Raw genomic sequence first — 27,279 nt, forward strand, 5'->3', positions numbered from 1 at the left:
ATGTGTGTAAAAGGTAATTCTAAAACTTGCCATTTTGTAACAGATATCCTTAGTCAAAATCTTAAAAAAATAGAGTTTGAATTTTGGGAAACTACATTAGATACGTTAAATTGCATGACTTCTAAATTCAGGATATAAATAAGGCTACATAAACCTAATAAATACATATAAATCCAGGAACATTCATACCATCTGGGAATTAAAACCAATCATGCCAACAAAACAATGTCCTCCATGCATAGCCTCCAAATTTTATGCCACCAACTTGTATTCAGATTCCTAAGAACACTTGTGGTCAGATAGTCCTAAAATTCTGAAAAGGTGCTATAGAGTTATCTGATGGAACATGCAGTCGAACCTGCAGCTCACTGCAGTTGTCTTGCTCTTTTGGGATATATGAATGATTAAATTTAAAATTGTAAAAAATGAGATTAAAATCCACCCATTTATGGTAGCCAGTCTTAGGGAACATGAGACTCCTGAAGAGTAAGGCTGATATCAACAAGTTACTAGTGCATTTCTTTTCTTTGTTCCTATGGGAAAACATGGAAATGTGCTAATCTGATTTGCTTGTCATCAAGTAATAGATTTTTTACATATGCAACAGTTTTTATTTTTCATGCTCTATCATTTTTGTATAACTTTACCGTTACAGTTCTGCAGCAGCACTACATTTAAGACTGTTTTCTTACAAAGGGTATTCTTGTAGGACACTTGATAAAAATCCATTTTTTACTGAAAGGAATTATTCTGATGCCATTAACCAAGAAAAATGCAACTTGAAACACAAAGGAAAGTGCTATCATGTTCCAAGGAAAGTATAACAGATACCATGCCACCAAGGAAAGTATACATGTGTATAGAAGAGAACTGAAAGAGAATAGTGTCATTACATCTCTAGGCTACTCAGAATATTTTCCCTGTTATTTTCTTTTTTAGGTTTTCAAGAAATTGGCTAAGACAGGAAAATTGTTGCCTAGATTAAACTAGCAGAAGGAATCTTCCCTTCACTAAGAGACTGTTGACTTTCATATTCAAATAAAAAGTTAACTCTTTCTTTCATCTTAGGAATTAAGTACTAAATTATCAAAAAATTGTAACTGATCAGGCGTTCACCTTTTTCCTAAAGTTTCAGGTTTTCTTTAAGATTCTCAACACAATTTCTACCTTACCAATTCCATCAGTATTTGAGTTAGTGTATTTTGTCAGGGCAAAGTTCACTACCGGCACTAATTGTTCTCACATTATTTTATTTGTACTATTCACAAATGACTAGCAGCAGTGTGACCTTTCAGAAACATGAAATTTGATCAGTTTCAGAATTGGCTCAGTAATTCTAGGCCTTCAAGGAGAAAACTTTTCTCTGTACACAATCCATTGCCACTGTCAAGATCAATAAGAAATGCCTACTTTCAAAGATGACTCAGAGCTTTGTTTGTTTTTTTTATTCCTCAGATATGAAAAATACAAAATTTCTATGATTACAGTTTTAAGAAGAATTTAAAAATTACTCTAATAAAAATGAAGCCTCTAAGAGTGAAGCTGTTTAATGTCTTCTTTGGCAATATGGACAGTGAGATTGAGTACACCCTCTGTACCACTGTCCATGACACACCCTGAATGTCAATAACACCAAGTTGTGTGCTGCAGTCAACACATTGGAGGGAAGGGATATCATCCAGAAGGACCTTGACACACTTGAAGGGTGGGCCAATGCCAACCTCACAAAATTCAACAACATGAAGTGCAAGGTCCTGCATCTGCATCAGGGCAATCCCAGGCACAGCTACAGGTTGGGTAGAGATGATTCAGAGCAGCGCTGTGGAGAAGGAACTGGGGATGTTGGTTGACAAGAAACTGCACATGAGCTGGCAGTGAGTGTTCAGATGCCAGAAACCAATCATATCCTGGGCTGCATCAAAAGAAGCGTGACCAGCAGGTCAAAGGAGGTGATCCTGCCCCTCTGCTCTGCTCTTGTGAGACCCTGCCTGGAGTACTGTGTCCAGAAATGAGGCGTACAACGAAGAAGGATGTGGACCTGCTGAAGCATATCCAGAGGAAGGCCATGAAGATGATCAGGGGGCTGGAGCACCTCTCCTATGGAGACAGGCTGAGAGATCTGGGGTTGTTCAGAAGAGAAGGCTTTGAAGAAACCTTATAGCAGCCTTCCAGTATCTAAAGGGGGCCTACAAGAAATCTGAGAGGGACTTTTTACAAGGGCATGTAGTGAAAAGACAAGGGGAAATGGCTTTAAACTGAAGAAATTCATTATTGTGAGGGTGGTGAGACACTGGCACAGGTTGACCAGAGAAGTTCAGATGCCCCAACCCTGGAAGTGTTCATGGCCAGGCTGGGTGGGGCGTTGAGCAACCCGGTCTAGTGGAAGTTGTCCCTGCCCATGGCAAGGGGTTTGGAACTAGATGATCTTTAAGGTCCCTTCTGACCCAAAGCATTCTAAGATTAAATCATTCTAAGATAAAGAATGACAAGACCTCTTCTTAAAGTGGTATGCTAAAATGTTGGGGTTTGGTGTTGTGTTTTTTTTTCAAGCAGGTGATATATTTGCTAAGTTGAGAATGTTACATTTAATTACTAGTTGCTAAATATCACTTACAGATGAATAAAAGACAATCTGGTTGATTTAAAAGAAGGAAGTTTGAAATAATTTCCATTGCATACTACCTTTCATGTGTTTTACAAGTGTTCATTTAAGTGCTTGTTTTGCACTAACAGTAATGCAAGATTAAACATAAACTCAGTGTCTACCCAGTCACCATTGACAGAAATGTTCAGCCTTTTAACAAAGTACTAGAATAGAAAGCATATCTCAAAGGAACTTTCACAAAGTTTGGGAGAAAAGAGGATGACATTCAGTCCACCATTTGGAATTCCTTTACTTGCTAAGATCCTCCTTGATTCACCAAATTCATACATACATATAGGCGTAATCTATATAATTAGATATAATAGACATAATTAGATAAAATCTACTGTGATACTCATTTCAGGATGTCCACATCCCAGACACATTTACTTGTACTCTCTCTAGCTGCATGAGTTGGGAAAAAATTTTCAGTTGTTTTGACATAGGCTTTTGCAGAAATTAATTTTATGGTCATAAATCACCTCTGATTACTTTAATAGGGTCATTTCAAATGTGAAGATGTCTTTGTAAGTTCATAAATTTTCTTGATAATTTTATGCCTGTGGCTTGTATATCGTAATTCTGACAATTCATGCAAGTAACGTTATGTCATAAATTACCACATTTATTTTTGGCATGAGTCTCAGTACTCATGAACACTGCCTCTATTATTTAAATGTGTAACATATCTGAAACACAGGATTCAATATCTAAGATATAAGAATACTTAGAAAAAGCCTAATGCTTAGACAAGGGATGAGGACTGGAATTCTGATGATTTGGGATGCAACTCTAATTAAAAGAGGAAAAAATCCATGATGTCCAACTCTTTGAAGCATTATTGAAAGCTCAGTTTAAAAACAATTTCCCACATCAAGCCTTAGATTGCAATACCTTATGCAAAATTTCTAATGACACAGAAGTGTTTCAGTTAATATTTAGCTTGTTATAGAAGTGTAAAGAAAAATTAGCAAATACTAACTTACTTTAAAATTAGTCTGGATGAAGAACTCTCCCTGACAAAATCTATAATGTTTAAGATAAAATCTATATAATGTGAACTATTAATATTTTGTGTCGTATTCTGTGGAATAGCCATTAGGTTTGATTATAAACCAGATGGTATGAAAAATATTATGAACATACCACACTGCTACTGAACATAATTAGTTCTCAGGTTTTTAAACTTGCAAACACTTATGTTTTTCCATCTGAGTAGGTCCACTGAAATCAATCATATATATCAAATACAATTAAAGCAATTTATACAGATTACATACCAAATCAAATCACATAAGATTAAACACCAAGTGCCTAGCAAATAAAACACTTTCTCCAACAAAACTAGCCCATGCGATACAAAGTGACTGCATATTTTTTATATAATAGGCTGCAGCTTAATCATTTCAACCTTTAATTACTGCATCAGATAATGAATATTTTGAACATATGCTTCTCCACTCTGTTAGAAGACACAAATGAAAGAGAAACAAGTTTATATGCATGCTACTGTGTGTGCATGCTGGGGGAGGGAGAAGCACGCTAAACAGCAAAAGGAACCAGTGGCAACAATTGGAGGAAATGGTATCTGTAACAGCTGCTCCTTTCAGATTCCCCTAGAAGGAGACTGCCTGAGGTGGACCACAGCACAAAAGGATAAAGAAGATGAAAACTGATGCAAAGCAGGAAAATAACTGCTGAGACCCCTGAGTCTACACCCGAATAGTCCCAAGCTGTGTGGCAAGACCTCTTTAGCATGCTACAGAAGCTGGTGATGAACTACATATTACCATGAGGCAAACTGGCTCCTAGCAGTATTGTCTGCATGTTATGTGTAATGATAACCAGTAGTCCTCTGGGAACAGGATGCAATGATTTCATCTCTGTAAGCATCTGAGCTCCCCTTGGATACAGAGACCATTAAACTGAGAACAGAAGGGTAAATTTTAGGCAATGATTTCCAACTGGATAGTGAAGACAACTTGTACTCAACAGCACTGTCAACCACTGATATTTTATTGCTGTCTATATTGATCAGTGTGAAGGACAAAAGGAACTAAAATTATATCCCTTCTTCTAAGCCCCATAACACACACCATTTTTTCTGGAAGAAAGTACTTCAGAGGTTTTTCATATTAGGAAATCCCATTATAACATAATACAATAATGTATAATATTATTTACACTGAAATGTATTTGTGTTTTCATTACTGTTAAAATAACATTTTATACTCCTAACATAAAGTATCATTTATATTTTGTACTACAGAGTCTTTTTTTCCTCTTTTTCACATTGCTTTCCTTAACTGTCAGGTGTTTTTGTAAGACCAAACCCAATAGGCACAACCTATCATGTATATATTTTAAATTAATTGTAGTACATTACAAAACTAAAGTTTTTAGAATCTTTCTTAAAAAAATTTAAAATCTGCATATGACAAAGAGAAATTGATCTTCCAAATGACTGCTGTATTTTTTTGGCAGGAGCAAAGGGGGAGCAATGCAGGGGAAGGAGTAGCTACAAAATATAAGCAAAATGGATCCTGAGGAGATAATGCCAGAACATGTAATATTTCGGGCACTTTCAAGGGTGGTTTGATCCTTTGCATATCACAGAGACTGTGCAGTCTTGTTCATTAATTAATTTCTCCTGTGATGGAGAGTTCAAATATGTGCTCAGGCTTCTTTATTTAGCACATTTGTTATCTTGCTGCTCGTTATCACTCACACAGTTTATTGCAACTCTCAGAAACTTAATGGATAAGTTGATCAGTTAAGAATGCTGGCACACTTGGCAGTCAAAAAACAATGAAGATAAAGTTCAGTACAAAAAATTCTAGTCTTATCTCTTGTACTGTATTCTTGGAATAGACCAAATAATCTTCTTCTCAATGCTGCTGCAACTGTTAAATATCATTTTATAAAATTATATGTAGCTTTTAAAATTCTGAAATATTTGCACATTCAGCTACGGACTTCAACTACAACTGAAGTAAGAACAGGCTCCCACTTCCCAGCATTCAGTTGATTTATATGGAAGATAGGCATATCGGCGTTGAGGAATTATATGTAATCAATAACTCTTAGAAACATTCGTATCACAAACTGCTAAAAGCATGTAGGAAGATATTTCAAGACAGAAATCTAGAACCTTTCCTATACTGCAGAGGCCAAGCAAGAAATACTGAAAGTCATGCTGAATTTATTCTGTGACTTCTATTGGCCTTTTTCTGAAAAAAATAACCACCAGAAAAAAATAACCTCAAAGAATGACCTCTATAGAACGTGTTCATTAATACAATACCAAGTCATTCTGAAGTTATAGGAAGAAACAGAAATAGCAATTATCCAGCTGATTAATTGCAATAATAATGGGAAAAATATTCAAATAAATTAATTTTTCACACAACATTTTTAAGAGGATAATGGAGGACTGTAAATTCTCTGACAACTGGCACAGACAAAGTCAAGTTGCTGCTTATCTTTCCCCTCATACTAACCTACAGTGAACTAGAGGAACCCTCCTTTGAGACTGGAATTCCACGTGTAGAATTCTCATTCTGTTAGAATTATTATGTATGGGATACTCAAGGGAAACATGAGGAGCTTGAATTGAAGTATCAACTGAGGGGATTGCATCTTTTTTGCATTACAGATTTTCATACCAAAAGTGATTCATGTTTCTTTTAAATTCCTGATGTTCTGAAAAGCTGAACATGTGAATTGACATATTTTTATTTGTTGCTCACAAATATGTTGCATCAAACTAGCTTGCAAAACTGGTGTTTTATACCAAAACCCTAACTAAAGAGTAGCTGGTTTATATACGTATGAGTAGAGGAAAAGGAAAGCTATTCACATATAACCTGAATTATAAATATATATTATTTCTACAGATCCATGCACGGAAACCTGGACTCCATCAGTTCTGGAATTTATTTGAACCTTAACTGCTTAAGCCACATGGATCCCTGTTTACAGATCTAGATACTGTTATAAAAGGTCTGTGGGCCAAGTCTCTCCAAGTCTTTTCCACTCTCCAAAATGCCTAAGATGACAAGGAGTCAGAAAAAGGCATTGGGAAAGCTAAAACAACTTTAAAATAAACTTACTGATAACGCTTTCTGGTTTTCTCCAGCAAAATAATATGCTAAACTTAGGCAATATGTAGCTTCTCCTTGGATCTTCATTTCACCTACTAAAGAAAGGATTAAAGTTACACTTTACCAGCATAATCTGTACAAATTACATTAGTACAGACAGTTCTTGCAGGTTCAAAAATAACATGCAGATGTTTAAATACTACATTAACTATTCCCTTCTCCTCACCGTTGCCAATTATTTATTTCCCAAAATGTATATTGACACTTAAAAGTAGATGCAATGGATTTAAGCAGAGTTCAACAAGAAAGTTCAGCAAAGTCAAAGAAAATATCTTCCAGTAAGTAATGCAGTACGATCAATGTAACACACTATAATTGTCTCTGTCAAGAGTTGCTTAATAACAGTGTCTTCACGTTAGAAAATCACACTAGCCTCTCTCTGTATATTAATATACAAAATTAAAGTAGCTATTGATATATAACAAAAAATACAAACACAAAATATGTTGACCCATACACTTTGCTGATGTGAAACTTCATGAAATACCAAGACAGAACTACCAGTAGATAACCTTCATATTTTTTATTCTCATGGTCATTTTGCAAGCTACTGTAGGGTGGAATAGCTTAAAAAAACCCCAAAAACTTACACTTGCAAGCAGAAGTCATAGAAAATTCTGCGCAGGCAGTTGCTTATTGAGGTGCATCACACTTTTCCATGCCAGATTTTATTTCAGTAATACTGATCTAACAAACACTGCTTGCTGGTCTTTTTATATTGCCCCCTCAATAGAAAATCATACATTCAGTACTGAAATTTACATAAAGCAATTATATAACTGCTTACTGTATTACACTATATTCAAAAATTTCTCTCCAGAACATGAGTATCCATTAAAAAAAAAAAAAAAAAGTAACAAAACCTCAGTCTTTCTATTGTTCAAAATCCATCCTGTCAAATGAAATAAAGAGTGGAAAAATCAAGCTGAAGCATAACTACATATTAAGATATTTTGTAAAGTGCATAAATACAGTTGCAATGAAATGGGAGATTATCTATTTACGGTATCTACTAATAATTTCTTTATGTTCAAACACATAGAAGCCTACATCTAGTTCTGGAACTTTTTGAATTATATAATTGCTGAGGCTACAGTAGTGCTTGACCTAATACATTATAAAAATTATGAAAAGTCTGCAAATCAAAACCCTGATGGTATTTTCCAGTGTTCAATAACCCTTAAAAGGCTTAATGAGGCAAAAAAGAAATACAGATGATCAGCGGGATAATAAATGAAAATTTGCTAGGGATATAAAACACTTCCTTCCTCACTTAAGAACAGTCTGAGAGTCTGAAGTGGATAACATCTAATCCCAATTCATAAAATACATAAACACAGATGATGGTCCAGAAGGAGACAAATAGATATTACAAATAGTAGCCAGAGTCAGTATGGGTTTTGTAGGTAGAGGTTATGGTTCTGGAATGGGGACTAGACAACTCATCTGAAAGAAGCTTTTAAAGCTTTATATTTAAAAGAACAATGGCAAGTATATTCTGCACACATTATTAAATTTAAAAACCTAATGTGATAAATATTGAAGTAATATTATATAATATTTTTATGGGCAATTCATACGCAAAATATGTCCCTTAAGGTATACCATGAAAGGTTCTTGAACTGGTGTCATTGGAAAAACATGATCACTTGAAACCTCCTATCTTCTGAAAAGCACTCCAATAATCATCTTGGATAACCATAGGAAAAGTAAGCCTGTAGAAGTGGACATTTAACAGCCTCTTTTAAGAAACAAGGACTATTAAGATTTCTTAAAAAAATCTGGAAAATTATAAGTATTTTCATAAAGTCAACTTGTAAGATTTGCCCTCTCTTTTCTGTTCTCTCTCATGTGTAAGAAATGTTTCAAAGCAATTTCTAGCTGATCAACTTCTCACACTATATATAACATTCAAATGCTATTCTATTTTCCCCCAGTTTTAAACCTATCCAAACCTACGTAGAAGGAGCTTCATACAGCCCTTATTTAGAACAAGAAGGCAATCAGGGGTAGTCAGCACAGATTTAATACAGGCAATTTGTTCTTCCCCAACCTGATAGCCTTCTACAATAAGATGATTGGCTTGGTAGATGAAGGAAAAGCAGTGGATTTTGTTTCTCTCAATTTTAGCCAGGCTTCTGTCAGTATCTCCCATAACATCTTCATATACAAGCTGAGACAGCAATGCAACCTCAAAGCAAAAGCAACCAATAGGATCGTCCATCAGGCAGAGTGTTGCAAGCAGATTTTGGGGAGGTGATCCTTTGCCTCTGCTCAGCACAGATGAGGTCACCTCAAGAGTGCTGTGTCCCATGCTGGGCTCCCAGCACAAGAGAGAGAGGGACAACGTGCAGCAAATCCAGCAAATGGCTGTAAAGATGATGAAGGGACTGGAGCATCGGTCCTTGGAGGAGAGGCTGAGGGAGCTGGGACAGTTGAGGCCACAGAAGAGAAGGCTCAGAGGGGGTTCTTATCAGTACTTCTTAGGCAGTAGTTTATTTACTACTGGATGGAACCAGGCTCTTCTCAGTGGTGCTCAGTGACAGGACAAGAAGCAATGAACAAAACTGGAAATTCCATCTGAGCTCAAAAAAACCCCAACTTTTTTATTGTGAGGGTGTTTGAAGAGTGGAAAATATTTTCCAGAGCAGTTATGGAATCTCCACCTGTGGATGTATTAAAAACTTAACAGGATGTAGTCTAGGGCAGCCTGCCCTAGCTGATTCTTATGATCTCCGAGGGTATCTCCCTACCTTAGCTATTCTGCAATTCTGTAATTTTTTCTTTAGTATTAAGATATATGGAAGAAATTTTGTTTTTTTATGATAGAAAACTGGTATTTCTCAAGTACTAAATACATATGTAGAGTGAAAAGATGGTGTTCCAGCAGCTAGCAGCACTCAAAAATTGCCAAACCAACAGTGACTTCCCAATCAGAAAATCAGTGGGCTGAGCTTTTGTCAGTGACTTTACTTCCTGATTATGACTTCACTGTTGTACACTATTATTCCCAGAAGGTGGGTTTGTTTGGTGTTTTTTTGGACACTAAGCTTTCAGGAACCTAAAGGTTCTTTGTTGTCTGCAAGAAGGCTTTTCTGCTTTAGTAAGATCTGGAAGTGTATTGATAGCACTGGTCTTTGCATTTCATAAGAAATAATCACCCAGTCAAACACTTGACAGTTTCTACTTTACTCTTGGGAAAATCATAACATGCATGCCAAATAAAGCAGTGGGAAAGTGTTATTTTCCACCTACCATTTTTTGCCATTTTTAAAGCTTTTTTTAGTGTTTTGATGGCCTGTTGGTGTTCATTATTTTCTAGCATTTTGTCTGCTAGTAATGTATAAATTCTCCAGAGATACTCAGATGCCAGTGAATTGTAAGTACGGCCTGTCACATCCTTCCATGTTGAACCAAGCGTTAGATGATAAAATGTTTCATAATACTCAGCAGCTTTCAAGACATGACCTGAAAAATGTAATTTGTAATTACAATCAGCATAATCAATACAAGTTTTAAGTTATTAACTTAGAATAATATTCGCATTAGAAATAAGCTATAGCAAACCATATCAAAATTTTTCAAGAAACTTCAATATATAACTTACTAGAAAATTTCCTGCCTAGAAAATACTGCCAAATCTCACAGTTACCAGTAATTCTGTAATTTAAATGTATCATTATTTAAATTATCTTTTCTTTGTAGAGTCACAATGTTGGGGGTGTGTGATCCCAAAGATGCAAAGTCAGAAGTTTCTGGAAAATACACCTATCGTAGATTCATTAATATACCTTTTCTGGATCATATATTTCAAAATCGCATCTATGCAGAAGTAATCACAATTCAAACTGTTCCTCAAGTTTCTTCTTTCATAACAAAAACCTGTGCTGAAAGATTTGAGATGTGAAAAATAGAGGGGGGGGGAAGTCTTCATTCAAATAAATTAATTGCTAAAAAAAGAATTATGCAAAGTAATTTATTCAACAGTTGTTACTAGGCCAACTCTGGTTATAGTAAACTTAATGGAAAAATATCAACCACTAATAGATTAATTATTGATATTCAACTAAGACTTCGCTTTGAGGTCTTCAAATATAAGTTATTCAAACATCTTTAAGGCAAACAAAAGTCTGAAGATAAAGTTCAATTCATTTCATCATGTAAGTAGTTTTTTCCTCCCCTTTACCTTCAGCTAGACTTATCTCCATGTAGACATGCAATGTAGAAGATTTCCATGTTTCCTAGACAATGGAAATTCAATGCCCTTTGAAAGAACAGAACAACTTTTCTTTATACATAATAGGTGCAGAAAAACTGCTGAGAAGCAGGTAAGATCAGACATCTTACATTAATAAATGTTACACAAAGAATGTTCTATAGCTGGGAGAACTGTGAATGTCACTCTTGCTCCTTAAGTTTGTTTATGTGTGATGGAGGAATCCTGTTCCATAGATCATTAATATATCAGTTGCTATTTCTTTTAATAGCTGAAAAAAGCCATAAACTAAGTTTGTATAGACGCGTTTGCAGTTTATACCTCTTCTGAAACATATTTTATAAGAAACAGTTTCTGTTTTGCTGTTTTTACAGTGCTGAATTCAAATTACAAAAAGAAGCAAGGAGAAAAGTTGTTTCCCAGCTGTGAGAAAGAAAGTGAGAGAAGCTTGAAGAAGGACATTTTTTAAGGATTCTGAGAGAAAATGAGGCTAATTCCCGAAGCCTCCAGCCAACCTAGAGGCAGCAGAAGAGTTATGACAGATCCCTCCCATTAACTTAATTTAGATTTGTGTTTTGCATATGCTACCATTTTATAGCCATGCTTTCAATTTTGCAATGAAACATAACCCTTATCTTTATTAGAGCTAAATTTATTTTCCTACTAAGCTTCTTTGATGATTAAAATGAATTCAACTAAAACTGAGATGTGCAAGAAACTTTCAAAGAAGCAACTAAGAGTTTAATAGAAAAATCATTTTCAGGCTCTATGACCTATGATCCATGTAAGTCCCAGAGGACACACCAAAAAGTGAAGTGCCAGGTGAAAAGGGAGGCAACAGGTTTTATTCAATTTCACTCTATCTAGGGAAAGGTATCAGAAAGATGGTACAAAATGTTGGAAGTAAAAGCATATTGTTATCAGACCCTGTAAACAGACAGGGAAAGATCAATACATTATTTCAAAAATGTCACAGACTTCATATCAGGCTGAACAAACAGAAATGCAAAGTGAAATTGTCATGACCAGTACAAGCTGTTTAAGGATTCACTGACAGTTCACATAGCAGGAAATAGAGATGCAGACTTGCTAAACCCAGTTGAAAACTTTTCCGTTCTAAAGAGGCTTCCAATTCGAATTTGTGTTTCTGCCTATTGAGTCCAGTTAACTTTTTAGTGCAAGCCCAACCCAGAGGTCAACAGACTGCCAGTTATCCAAGTTGCTAAATGCAGATTTAAGATATTAATCAAAGAAGCTGGTGTTGGCTTGGTGACAAATGACAGAAAATTGAGTTGAAATATAGTGTTAATAGCTAGATCTAGTATTGTATCCACTTGAATCCTCATAAACACATAGAGACTTGTCCTTGGAATTCTCCCCAAAGTTTATTAATCAACTGATTGTCCTTTTGAAAGGGTATTCCTAAGTGATCTATTTTCACTACATGTGTGACTCTATTCCTTAGAATAGTAGAGTTTGATTCACATGTAACTCAAATACTTCTTGTAAGAATGGGAAGCAGCAAACAAATGAATGGTATCACCTGGACAAGAACTTTGAAGCTCAACACAGTATCCGAGTTTCTCCTAACATTCTCTAATATAATCTCTTAATGGAACATATCATTTAGGTAAATAATACGTGTGACCTTCAGAAGTATTATTTAGATTGTTAGAACTATTGGGTACGGTAATTCTTACCCATGCTTCCTCACTTGCAGTATCCCCTTGAGAAAGTTCCTGTCAGACTAGAAATTGAAGTCATATATTCCATGCACCCCATAGTTCTCAAGAGTTGACCTAACCATAAGAGCTGTGACCTGACATCCTTTTTGCCAGATCTCAGTGAAACCTTTTTAGAAACAATCCATCTACATCAAGGTTCAAAATACAAAAGCATCTTTTTGGTAGTATTCAATTGTAACTAAATTGCATTTGACTTCACTGAACTACCAAGAAAGGTTATGAGGTAAAAAGTAATACAATCTGCTCACAGAAATACTAAAAAGAAGACGCCGAGCAAAAAAAATACTTGCTAGTTTCCTAAATGAGGGAAAGATGCAATTCCTGACTTGAAAGCCCTTACGTGGTTGGGAATTTGTTTACTGAAGACTTCTGAAGTTATACTAGCTATTTGGAGACCTCTCAAATTCATGGAAGGTAAAACATTTTAGGGTTCGGATTTAATTTTGTCATCAAAATAGTCTGAAATCCTTTGTTCTCATTGGCAAATGAAAAATTACTTCTTTAATCCATAATGTTTACGTGAACTTCAAATGTTGTGGGGAGAAAGAAAAAGAAACATTGTCAGAAGGATGGCAAGTTCATTCACTGTCATGAGTCAATTCAGTTGGAATTACGGAACATTCTGAGAGTAAGATTATTTTTATCTCACTTGAGAAGTGACAAGGTAGACTTTTAACCGACTTCTTATCAATGGAAAAGAAAAAAAAAGGCAAAATGACAGGAAAAATAGTGAGTAGGAAAAGTTTGTAGAAATGCATCTTTTATACCTCTAGGAATTCAAAGAGGAAAATACAGAAGGTGTTTCTCAGAAATGTATATTTGAAATTTTTTTTTGCAAAGTGTTTCACAAACCAGTATAGCTATTTTCAGTTGGCAACATTGACAGCAATTGTGTATTTCTTTTCCCACTGGCACACAGAAATTAACTCAGCATATGCTAAATGGAGTTTGAGAATCTCTGATATCTTTTCCATGTTTATAAAAGGAATTTTAAAAACCCCAACAAACCACAAAACACAATGTCCCTCTTACATATATACATATATACTATATATACACAACATATATACTATCACTACAAAAATATTGTAGCTTTATATATCTTACAGCATAACAAAAGAAAACCTATCAGCAATAGTTCAATCTTAAGTAGGGGAGGTAAACATTGCCACAATATAATTTTGGGAGTAAAGAATCAGTTTTAAACAATTATATGAATATAAGACATTACTCTGCCACTAACAGTATCAAATTTCAGAAATTACTCTTATTTTCATACCAAATACATATGTATGGACAAAGATTTGTGCTACAGTTTCCACTGAGTTGCTTAGAAGTCAAAAAAATAAATCTATTCATTCAAGCAAAAGAACTTGGTGTAATTTTTTAAATACTGAAGAGAAACATTTTTACATTATCTAAACCTTCCCTTTATAATTCCCCTCCCTAAAACCCAGTTCAAAATTATACATTTGTTATATCAAAATAAATATCAAACCTAAAGGTGGATACATGGAGACTACTATTTTGCCTTTTTTTTTTTTTAAGTAGAAAGATTGACTAGATATTAACACAAATGGGTTTAAATGTGAAGCTGCCATAAAAGCAGGCACATAAATGTAATTCTCCCAGCTGCTATTTTGATGCACATTTTTGATTCCATGAATATTTTATGAAATGGACCAAACTAAAGCCATATAACATTCCTGCATTACTGATGCTTGCGCCCGTAAGCTACAAACATTAGAGGCATGATTGAGTGCATTAAAATGAACTCATTCAGCAGTGCATTGATTACTTGAAGGAGAAAAAAAAAAAAAAAAAAGGAAGTTACTCCCACTTAAGAAAACAGCACACAAATTTGAAGTTTTCAATACTAAAATTAAAGATAACAAATTTTAATAATGCGGTATTTAATAAATAAAGGCAGCGCAAAACTATCTCAAATTCTCTATATACAGTCCTGATATTAATTAGATGCAATGTTAATTAGGTCCACAGATTGCTTCCAGTAGTGTACAGGTAATTTAAAATGTCACAATCTGCAAAATGCAGTGACTGACCTGGTCTAGCTCCATGCCTCAGCAATACTAAGAGCACCTAATGATTTCCTTTTCTATCAGCTTGTATATTCACCACTGAAAATAATGCCACAGAAACCACCACACAAAAAAGTGACAGGTCTGCTGGGTACATTTCTTCAGCAGCAGTAGTATAAGCAGAAAGCACATTAAATTCTAAAACGTAAACAGTTGTTGAGGACTTTAGAAAATACTTAAATTTAGCTTAAAACAACAACCCAAAGGAACAATAAATCTTTATGTATATTATAGTATATTTCAACCTAAAACTAGATCTTTTTAATCAGTTATTTCACCGTGCAACATGGACATAAAATCTGCTTGAAGCAACAGTTAACAGTAGTAAAAAAGAAAAATGTTATTACTGTTTTAAAATATATGACTTACATTTTAGTTTAACTGCTTGAACTACTTATTTTTAGTTTCATATGATCAGTTATGATAATGTGGTAGCACTATTCATGCTGAAATAGTTAACGATCTGTCACAGTTTACAATGTGAACCACTATCTACAGAGGTTGCAATTTTCTAAATTACAAGATGCTTTGGGAGGTGTTAAAAAAGTTCACAAGAATCATAAAAAAAGGCCCTCATTCAGTAAATAGTAGAACCACCTTGGACTCCTGAGATAAAATGAATTGTATAGAGGCCACTAGGACTGACCTCATATAAAAGAACCTGACTTTGTGTCATCTGCAAAGGCAAGACAAAAACTGTGGAAGAGATTTAAGATGAAATTTTGTGGTTCCTTAGCTCTAGAAAGTTCCTCTAAATCACAACAAATGAGACAACAATCAAGATGAATATTTTTAAGATAAAGAGTTATTTGCATTTACTATATAGGAGCTGATAACTTTTTTCAGGTAGATTCCACAGGCAGTTTTAGCAAAATGACATAGACAGTTCATAAGAATATTGTAATGAACACACTGCCTCATCACAGGGTATTCTGACAATTTCCTCAGTTTGACAATACACCAGTAGATTTGTCCCTAGAGTGCAATCTGCTGAAGGTCAACTGAAAGCATGCCTGAGAAGTAGAAGGCTTGAGGACATAAAGGAGAGGAGAGAGATAAAAGGAAAGTTGAGCATCACACTTGAGATGGCATTGGTAGACTGATTCCCGGATGTATGTGTGTGTGTATATGCATATATATATAGTCTTGTCTTCTGAGGCCCTAATTTACTTACCTTAAAGCTAAACACACAAAAACCTAGAAGACAGGGCATATTGTAGCACCCACTGTAGGACTGTTTACAGCATGATCTATCACGTCATAAACACATTATGCTATTAAAAATGCTTTAAAAAGGTGTTCCTTAAAAGATTCTTTAAGAAGCACCTCACAAACTGGGATAACACTAGTTTCTCTGGTTGCCTGCCTGTCCTTTCCCTGACGCTACCAACGCTACTGAACTGCAAAGAAGGAATAGTTTCCCAGAGGCAGCTGAAACAACAGCTGCTTTGGGGATAGTTTACTGTGGACTAGCCATAATAAACCCCCTGTAATTAACTGAAGAGCACATTACCAGAAGAGGAACTGCTATGAAGAATATTCTTTTTCTTAGAAGAAAGCATGAAGAGTAAGTACAAGTGGAACAGGCTCTGTTGTAGAGGAGACTGGAACAAAATCCTCCTCTTGCCTTTCTTCCAGTTACTGCACTGCACTCTCAAAATTCTGGGTTAGCTCCAGGCCTTAAGTTGCTTCTAGCTTTATGTAAAACCTGTCAGATTTTCTCTAAGAGACATAGAGCTGTTCTCTACATCGATTTCAGCTACTCAGAGTAACTCTACAAAGAAAATACAGTGTCAATTACATGATTTCCCCCGAAACTATGTGCACACAGACATCACACATACTTTACAGAGTGGTACAAAATATAACATATGGACATATGTGAAAGGCAGCAATAAATCAAAGAACAATTTCATACTAAGTGTAACCTTAACTTGGAAAGTTAGAAATGTAGTTGTGATTACCTTCTTGCTATCTGAACTACATTATATCACCAATGTTTCCCTTTTCTTTAGGCTTGACAGTGAAAAAAAAAATATTTCAGTCATTTTCACAGCAGTTTAGGATGGAATCTAGAATCTTTGGAGGTTTTGCAACACTTTTTGCACAAACTGGTTTAGCATTTTGCTCACATGCAACCTAAAATAAAAATAAAAGCTTACACTTCCAAGATCAGTGTCCAACTTCAGGACAAAACTGACAACTGAAGAGGTCGCATGCAAAAATTACACTAACCTGTCTGTCTGCATTAATATTCAGATGAACTAATGCATTTGTTTACAATCAAAATTCCTTTATCCCTTTAGGCTAACATATTTTATGAAAGCAGCATTTGTTAGATGCCTTTTTTCCAATTTGATTTTATATAAACAAACACTTTTGATGTATGTCAATTTTAATCTAGAGAACATCGCAGACAATGTTGGACACTAGTTGAATAACAACATACCCATCTTAAAAAGAATAGAATTCTTGCTTCATGATAACATTCAAACCTTCTTCTTTCATGTTTGTAAAGTTTCAGAGTCCTTTCTGTACGCAAAGGCTATCTAAGATGCAAAACCCATTCAGGATTCTCACAGTGTAATGCTCCAGGCTCTGAATAAGAGCAGGCCCACACTCAGTGGGATGCTCACACTTCAGGTTTCACTGATATTTCGGTTTTTATAGGCAGATATCCAAATGCAAGGAGGAGAAGGAGTTGAAAATACAATGATAAACAGTGAAGAATGTCACATGCTTTGCAGTTGTTTTTCACAGCTTAAGGGTTTTTTTTTAGCTCAAGAGAACTAAATGAAAACAAGTTATATTACAATTTAATCTCAAAGAGTAATATGATCATTATCTTTTAAATACAGAAAGTGACACTGAAGCAGATGAGTTTCAATAGATTACTTTTTTTTTTTTTTTGCTAACTCATGTCAAATGCTTGCCTCAGCTTAAACTTTTTGGTAGCAATTACATTTTATTCAGATTTGACCCCATTCCCCTTACTTTTCACAGCTTCACCCTAACCCTAACTCTAATGCTCCAGCACCGGAGCTGTTCTGTTGTGCAGATAATCTAATTCAGAAGGATGCTTTGAGTAGCAGGTTGGACTAATGACCTGCTGAGGTCCATTCTAACTTGAATTATCCTATGATCTCCTGAACAGTAAGATATTTTTATTAATAGCTTCCTAGTGTTTGTTTTACCTATGACTTCTACAGATTACTGATAATGGCTGACTACACGCAACCCCATAAGCTTTCAGTCCCACTGAGAAGGCATCTCCAGAAACAGTACTTCCCTTATCAATTACTAAGAGGAAACACTGCCTCCAGGAAAGTTTATGAAGACAACTGCTAGTTCAGCTTCAATAGTCCAAGATCTTTGTCCAAAGCTTTGAAGCAAAAAAATTTGTTAGTGAGCAGGCAGCTTTGGATGAAGTTTCATCTCAATACCAGTCATTAAGCAGTAAATAATTAAAACACCCTGGAAAAGACAGGTAAAATACAAGAAGCAATGTCATAGACATGAAAGAGAAGAGAGGGAAAAAGAATTTAAAAAAGCAAAGAAATAATTCATTTGAAGTTTTAATAAAGTTTCATTTGCAGTCTTGTTTAAAGATATATCAGACTTTGGGGATGTAACCTAATTAGTTTTATTCTAAGTTCTAGTCAAAGACCTTGGACTTTGAATCTTTAACACAGATCAAACATAGTATGATTTACTCACAGCTATCAATACTTTAAAAAGATCTCTTCATTAAATGTCATAGGCTTATGAACATACACATAAAGCAAACAGCAATATTTGATAGCAAAAACATTAAGAATATGATTCTTACATAAGGATATGTATAAACAACTCACTTGAGGATTACATTTATATCCAAGTGTACATAAAATGTTTTCTAAAAATATTTCTGATACGATATCTTTAATCATTCAATGCAAACAACAGCACTACTTTTTCAGCAATTTTATGATGTATTTGAAAATGAACTTTACAAACACCAGATACCTAAGAACGGTAACTAATTTATGATTGGGGTTTTGTGCATATGTCAATATTTTTAAGGAAAACATACATTACAAAGTTTAGAATTAGCATTTTTGCACTGCTGTGAATATTCCAAGGGTCTTCTCATTACAGAGGAACAATACAGAGCTGTTCCCGGGTGTTAATATCAGGACTGAAATATTCTCCATTTGAAGAATTAAGAAAGTGGCGGTGATGGTGAAAGGATTAAGGAGACTTTTGTCAAACCTGCTCATATTTTTCTAGTGTAAAGAAAATTATTAGTTCCCTATGCTTAATTGTAAGTCTTGATTCATATCAACTGACTGAAATGCATGAAGAAAGCTTTCCATTTTCACAGTAATTATTTTCAGAAGTGAAAATAAGAACTATACAGAATTGTCCAGGAGTTCTCTTATTTAAAATGTTTCCATTGCCTACAAAACCTTTTAAAAAAGTAATTATATGAAGAAAATTTTTATGACCTCAACAGGCCCTTCTTGCTTTCTTGTTGCATGTTTAGAAGCTTCTTTATAGGCTTTAGGCGTATACTAATTTGAACTGAAAACATACCTAATTCCTATAACATCAATTCAACGCAATATGTGCTAGTTCAATACCACTAACAAGCATGCGATGTCATTGCTAGAGGAACTACATCCTGCACATGCATGAGGATGAGCTCTATTTTTTAAAAAACATTTTAAATCTGTCCTTCCCAGGAATTTATCTGGATTTATGGCTGCTTAAGTCTGCCACTGCCTGACAAAAGCATCTGATCTGAAGACTTTCTCTCCTAGAAATCTGCTGTTTATATTTTTAAATCATAGAATCATAAATCATAGAAATGTTAGGGTTGGAAAGCACCTTAAGATCATCTAGTTCCAACCCCGCTGCCATGGGCAGGGACACCTCCCACTAAACCATGGCACTCAAGGCTTCATCCAACCTGGCCTTGAACACTGCCAGGAATGGGGCATTCACAACCTCCCTGGGCAATGCATTCCAGCGCCTCACCACCCTAACAGTAAAGAACTTCTTCCTTATATCCAATCTAAACTTCCCCTGTTTAAGTTTTAACCCATTACCCCTTGACCTATCACTACAGTCCCCAGTGAAGAGTCCCTCCCCAGCATCCCTATAGGCCCCCTTCAGATACTGGAAGGCTGCTATGAGGTCTCCACGCAGCCTTCTCTTCTCCAGGCTGAACAGTCCCAACTTTCTCAACCTGTCTTCATATGGGAAGTGTTCCAGCCCCCTGATCATCCTCGTGGCCCTCCTCTGGACTTGTTCCAACAGTTCCATGTCCTTTTTATGTTGAGGACACCAGAACTGCACACAATACTCCAAGTGAGGTCTCATGAGAGCAGAGGAGATGGGCAGGATCACCTCCTTGACCTGCTGGTCACACTCCCTTTCATGCAGCTCAGGATATGGATGGCTTTCTGGGCTGTTTTTCATGTACACCCCAAACCCAAACCACACAACACCAACCCAACAAACACAAACACCACCAACCCAACACACCCAACACAAAACAACCACCCCACACCACCCCACCACCCCCAACCAAAGACCCAATGAAACCAGGTAAAGAAGTCATTAAGAACCTCAGCCTTCTCCAAACCCAGGGTAGCCAGTTCTCCCGATAGCTTCCAGAGGGGGCCTATGTTGTCCCTAGTCTGTCTTTTATTCGCTACACACCTATAGAATCACTTCCTGTTCCTTATGCTCAACAATAATTTTTTTCCCAGTTAACTTATGCATTTAATTCTTAAGCAACCAGAAAACAAGCCCTGATATTACCACTTTGTGAAATAGTGTAAGCAAAGAATAACAAAGAAAGGTAGCTTCACTTGATATGATGAAAATCAATGACTAGAAGCGTTTTAAAGGTCCAAACTGGATATGCAGAATTCCATGTGCTATTAAGAGAAGGTCTCTTGAAGTTCCCTGATGTGGAGACTCTTTTTAAGAATATGTCTCCATGTGAACTTACAGACCAAATTTAGCAACAGGTATATGTAACCAAAGACATTATGAGACAATATAAGTTTTCACGTCTGAAGTATTCATGATAAATCCATGGTATTTGGTTACTATAAAAGAAGGTCTGTTACACGAAAAAAAAGTAAAAGAATCAAATGAAACACTGTTTTGTTTCTTTTGTTTGTTCTCTCCAAACACTGAGCATTACAAAAAGACATTTTTATGTCAATCTCCAAAGGAAACGAACCTATGTGCCCATACTGTCCTCCAATCAGATTTGCAGTGAACTTCAAATAAATTTACGAAGAAGTTGTAAGAAGTCTGTAGGACAATAAATTCCCACTACTTTTTAGAAAATGAATAGCTTAAGAATAGACATCTATCCAAATTCCATACGGACAAACAGACAAGTAGGACTGTGCTGTACATACTATAGAGGACAGCATGCTGCTTGGCAGCAACTAAGCACTGAGCAGCATGTTCACATTTAGTTTTCAATTTATTACTGAAACTTACGAAGTACAAGTGTTACAGAAGCATACAGGAAATAGCATTGTATAAACACAGAACAGAAGGGTGGTTCCTAACTCAAAAGATAGTCTCTAAACCTCTAGAACAGACACTCTTCTTAAAACCACTGCCATATTTTGACAAGCATTCAGGCTTCCTATAAAAAAAAATTACATAGGCATTTGTATCTTTAAACCTCTTTTCTCTTTTTGGTCCACATTATGAAAAATCCAATTATAAAAAAATGACAAAGGAAGCTACAAGGATAATCTTTTACCAAAAATCACAAACTTACCTGAGTATCATTTTAAACAGAAAGAAGTTTCTTACAAAAAGGAATCTCACTTTTCACAAATGTCCCCCCACAGTTTTATTTTATTTACCAACTGTATCCAATTTTGTGGATTGTAAAAGAGCACTTTTCAATTCTACATTATACAGCACAATGAGGATTTACTATTTAAGTGGGCTTAGCAGACTTGCAACACAGGTAACAATATAAAGTTCTAGTAACATAGAAAGTGCATGTGAGCCATCCCTCCCACAGGTGAATTTTATTCTGGCTATACTTCGTAATTTCCTAGAAGCAAATGACAGTACAGGTTTATGCAATTAAAATGTCACAAAATGTTCACACACAAAAGTATAAGAAATTTCATCAGCAATTTTAACTTTTGCCTTTTTAGACCTTTTTAGTACTTCATTTTGCAATATTAACATCTTTTCTTTTTTTTTTTTTTTTAATCTGGGTATAAATGATTTCTGCCTGAAGCCAAACCAACTGGGGAAATTCTGCTTAAATGTGCATATTTCCCCTGCATATATACTCATGAACATATGCGGAGTTTCTCTCATTTGTGCACTACAGTCTTTAATTGAAAAACACTTGCCATAAATGCAAAAGCAACAATTTCTTATCAATGGATTAAATAGGACCTGCTAAGAAGAAGAAAATAATCAATTTAGGGTTTTTTTATGTTCTAAAACAAAAAGATGATGTTGTGAACTATCTGCAAATTGTTGTTTACCAAACATATTTAGAAATTTGTACTTAATCTTCAGAAGCTTGCATTAAAGCCCATTAAACTGAACAGGAATTTTTCCACCAGGCTCTATAATGCTTTGATTAAAAACTTTAATTTCAGCAGCATGGTTACATGATAGGCACGATCCCACTTCTTGGTCTTAATCCAGATTATCAAAGTTTGTAGGAACCATGTTTCCTACCCTCACCCCTACCCCCAAATTAATTAATTTAGAAGTTCCTTATGTTCAGTAGCCTTTCAACCATAAAAGTCTGTATCAAATTCTAATATATAGAATAGACTGTATTTTATCCATGATTACAGATAGAACAATTAGACCTTTCTCATAAATTTAGGTGTAATTTATTAATATTTTCAGGGTAGGTGCAGAGAGATCAGAAATTATCAACTCTGGCATAACACCGCTCTGACTGAAAAGCAACAGGAGCTTAACATTGCTTGCAAACAAGGCAGAACTGGATTAAGACTGAACACTTAGAAATCTTCATTAATTTGGAGAATATGTCAGATTTTTTGAAGTGTCTAAGCTTATTTTAGAAAGGACTGAGGAGACCCTGATCAGGAATTCTTAAAGAATTGCAGCCCGAAACCCACAAAAAGACAGACAAAATTTGATTCACAGATTATCTGTATGCTATAGGAATCATCAATGGGATATCTAACTGTCATTTGCTTTGCATTCTCTGTTACTAATTCTGTCTGCCTTTAGTCTTTCGGTCTGCAAGCATTTCCTTTTGTTGATCCTGATATGATAGCGGAGTATATATCTGATGACTAATTGGAAGTCACAACTGCATTGAGAGAACAGCACAACGTTCACACATCTGACAGCTCTTATACCTGGGGTTGTGCAGTTTCTGCCATGGCACTGATTTCCATTTGGAATTAATTGTGAAAGTTTTATTTATTCACTGGAATCTACTGTGATATTTTCATGCTTTCTCAAAACTAGCTAAATGTATCCAGAAATGTTTCCAAGCAACCAGCAGGTATGAAAAGGTGTGTCTATCCTCTCTTAGCCTTCAAAACAGTGTGACTACTTGCAAACTATTAGAAAAAGTCCCTGCAACACTCCTAATTACCAAACTGCACCCATGAATAATTGCAGGGTAGGAAGGTCCAAGTTAGTACAAGCTAAAAGCATTTGCAGGACTAGTAACAGCATTTTAGCACTGAGCTATGCTCCAGCAATCATAGACATTCCTGAGCATGGCTTTACTCATGCAGGAAAGCAACCATGGTGGTCTGTGGATGTCTACCTTTGAGGCTAACCTCTGAAGTATAAGTGTTGAGATCCTTGCATTATTTGAGAGTGGGAGGGTAGATATTTATAGTAAGTTTGTAGCGATGATGTTTTCATTATTTCCAGAGTTCTTGATGTGACTTTTCCTTCTCCACTGTCCCGCAGACAATGTACAACTAACTTATCCTTTATAAGGGTGTGCCTTAAGGAAAAACACCATCAGATATATTAATTAGTCATCTTTAAGATTCTCTCAGAAACGCAGAATTGTTTGGTATTAAGATTGAAATTTTGGTATCATCTGCAGTACTTGCTTGAAAGCACTGGTTATTTTGAAAGTGTGTGCACACATGTATGCATACATATGTCTGCATATATATGTGTATGTATATATACATACACATACATACATACATACATACCTATGTACACACATATTTATACAAACACATCTATTATTTGTAGTGGCCTTAACAGTTGCTATTAGAATAAGTACACTTTCAGATATCTGTTTTTATTTTTTTATTATGCTTTTTTATTTTGCCTTTTTTTATTATGCTTTTGAATAACATAGAAATATACTATATTTAATTTTGTTATAATCTATTTGAAGCAAATACAAGTACAAATTCCTTGTTTCACCTGGACCCATTTTATTACTGATGTAAGTTACCTGAATCTTTTTGATGTATATTTAAGGCCTACATAATTTCATGGCCAGTAGATGTTAACCATTTAATACAGAAAATAAATCACTCAAATATTGTAATGATGAGCACTGGTAGAGTAAGAACCTATGCACACTACCACTAGCCATTATGTTTATCAATACACTCAGACTGTTACTTCTGCAAGATACAGCAGTGTAAACCTGAAGTTCACAACTAACTTTAGCAGAATTTACACTATTATAATAAAACTATCACAGGCTATGATAACCGTATTCTCTAGTATGCAGAAAAATGCGCACATTTGTAACGAATGGTATTAACTTCTAAAAACATTCAAAGCACAGGAATGAATGTATTTTTTAAATTAATTTCTCCTAACTGAGATTCTGTAAGAAATCCAGTGCTTGAGTGAAAAGTAATGCTGGATTTAATGGCAGGGGGTGAGGAGAGGGAGATGATACTGCTTTTTTTTTCAAGTGTATGAAGTGACATCAGCACATTGAATAGCTATATGGGAAAATGACTAGCAACCAAACTAACAATTTCTTATCAGCCTCCTGAAGAAAGGTGAACTATGAGGCGAGTGCAATGCATGGAACAGGATCAGAACCTGTACACTCCTATAATAATCAATGAGCAGCACCTCATTTGGATAACCTGTAAGCAGAGACCTTATTTTGGTCAATTACTGAGGTGAGTAGCTGGAGAGAGGACGCCTTCAACACCTGAGAGGGGGAAGCTCCGCTTCCAGGGGCCTCAACTCGGAGCAGCCACAGCCACCGAGGGTCCCCCAAGTCCTCACCAGGACTTGCCCAGGAGCTGACGCGAGCAGGGACTCACAGGGGGCGGTGCCAGGAGGAACGGCGCTAGCCCTGATTGGTTAAAAACCTGCCCCAAGGAGCGCGAGCGATCAGGGCGGGTCGAGGCAGTTTGCGCGGGCAGGCGAGGGGGATGGTGAGCGCTTACCTCAATGACCAGGGCCCGGTCTGGGAGCTCTGCTCTGGCTGCCCCGGCGGTGGCCAGCGTTGGCACCCAGGCAGAGCCGGTGAGAGGGGAGGCTGCAGTGCAGAGCTCGGAGTGCAGAGAGTGCCTGCACTGGTCTCGTGAGGGGAGGGTGTACAATGGGCAGGGCTGCACCCAGTGCTCCCTGGTGGAGGTCCTCCCGCAGCAGGGGCTGAGCTGCGGGACGCTGTCAATAGACTAAAAGATGTCAGGGAAGCTGAGAGGAAGCAGGACTGCTTGCTGGAGGTCCAAACTGTGCAGGGGCCTCAAGTATCCCCTGTAGTTCACGGAGGAAAGGAGGCCGTTAACCCAGGAAGCTGGGGAACAGCAACAACAACAACAAAAAAAAAAAAAAAAAAGGAGGAAGAAGACCATTAAAAGCAAGGGGCTTCCTCCTAAATCTGTTGTCCCCACCCAGAACCGCTTTGCTGTCCTGCACGGGGCTGATGAGGAAACGCACTCGCACCAGAAACAAACCAGCTGGGGGCACTTGCTAAAGAAGATCACTACTGGTGCTGCCAGGAAAAAGTGGCGGGTTGTAGTAGTAGGGGACTCAAAGGCACAGAGGCACCCATCTGTCGTCCTGACCGAGTCTCAAGAGAGGTGTGTTGCCTACCAGGGGCACGGATCAGGGATGTTGCAGAGAGGCTGCCTGCTCTAGTAAGTCCCACTGACTATTACCCACTTCTGGTGATCCCTGTGGGTGCTAGGGATATAGATAGCAGTAGCCTGGAGAACATAAAGGACTACAGAACCCTGGGAGAGGTGGTTAGGGGCTCTGGAGCTCAGACAGTCTTTTTGTCAATTTTCCAGGATACGGGGGAGGACCCCAAAAGGCTAGGAGGATTGGCCAGGTTAATAAATGGTTAAAAGGGTGGTGCCATAGTCAGGGGTTTGGGTGTCTTGAACACGGGACCCAAGTTAACAGGCCAGGTCTGCTGGGGGCTGGTGGAGCTGGTGTAAGAGGAAGAGCAGTTTTGGTAGGAAGCTTGCCAGACAAGGCAGGCTTTAAACTAGATGTGTTGGGGGAGGGGGGCATCATTCCATCCCAACACACCCAGTCAGTTGCCAGCACCTATAATAAATGCTTGGAGCAATGTAGAGATATTCCAGCCACTCCAGCCAGAGAAACATAGTGTGATGGCTCCTATGACTGGAGTGTTGGAATGGAAGGTTACAGGCTTTTTAGAAAAAACAGGCTCGGCAGGTGGGGTGGGGGAGTTGCTATTTATGTTAGGGATAGGCTGGAGAGTATGGACCTCTGTCTGGGGACAGGTGAGCAGTCAACAGAGAGTTTGTGGGTCAGGGCTAAAGGGAGAACAGCGATGGGAGACATTACTGTGGGGATCTGTTACAGACCACCTGATCAAGAGGACTCCCTGGATGAAGCACTCTGCAGACACATAGGAACAGCCTCATGCTTGCAGGGCCTTGTTCTCATGGGGGACTTCAACCACCCTGATATCTGTTGGAGGGATGGTACAGCCCAGCACAGGCAATCCAGGAGATTCCTCGATTGTGTGGAAGACAACTTCCTTCTGCAAGTAATAGAGGAGTCGACAAGGAGAGGTGCCATGCTTGACCTCATGCTCACCAACAGGGAAGGGCTTGTTGGAAATGTGATGCTCCAGGGCAGCCTTTGTTTCAGTGATCACAAGATGGTGAAGTTCGAGATCCTCAGGACAGTGAGAAGAGCGTGCAGCAAGCTCACTGCCCTGGACTTCAGGAGAGCAGACTTTGGCCTCTTCAGGAACCTGCTTAGTAAGGTTCCATGGGATACAGCCCTAGAGGGCAGAGGGGCCCAAGACTCTTGGTTGATATTCAAGGATCACCTGCTACAAGGCTCAGGAGTGTTGCATCCCAACTAGAAGGAAGTGCAGCAGGAGGGCCAGGAGACCTCCTTGGATGGATAAGGAGCTGCTGAGGAAAATTTGAAGAAAAAAAGAGGC

The 27,279-nt window shown here is 37.0% G+C and overlaps 1 protein-coding gene across 4 annotated transcripts in view; it reads right to left on the reverse strand.

The window, feature by feature from the left end:
- TTC29 (tetratricopeptide repeat domain 29) overlaps positions 1-27,279 on the reverse strand; it is a 136,165-nt gene that overhangs the window by 69,371 nt on the left and 39,515 nt on the right. For 3 of the 4 annotated variants that reach the window (XM_061354185.1, XM_061354186.1, XM_061354187.1), the window contains exons 6-7: positions 10,063-10,275; positions 6,757-6,842 (exon numbers count right to left, since the gene is read on the reverse strand). In XM_061354185.1, coding sequence (XP_061210169.1) covers positions 6,757-6,842; positions 10,063-10,275 — 299 coding nt within the window. The remainder of the gene's footprint in view (positions 1-6,756; positions 6,843-10,062; positions 10,276-27,279) is intronic. The other variant, XM_061354189.1, reaches the window with a different exon arrangement.

Source organism: Neopsephotus bourkii, unplaced genomic scaffold (genome assembly GCF_033783945.1).
Source record: "Neopsephotus bourkii isolate Nb327-2 ecotype Australia unplaced genomic scaffold, CSIRO-AGI_Nbou_v1 NB_718, whole genome shotgun sequence".
Classification (NCBI taxonomy): Eukaryota; Metazoa; Chordata; class Aves; order Psittaciformes; family Psittacidae; genus Neopsephotus; species Neopsephotus bourkii.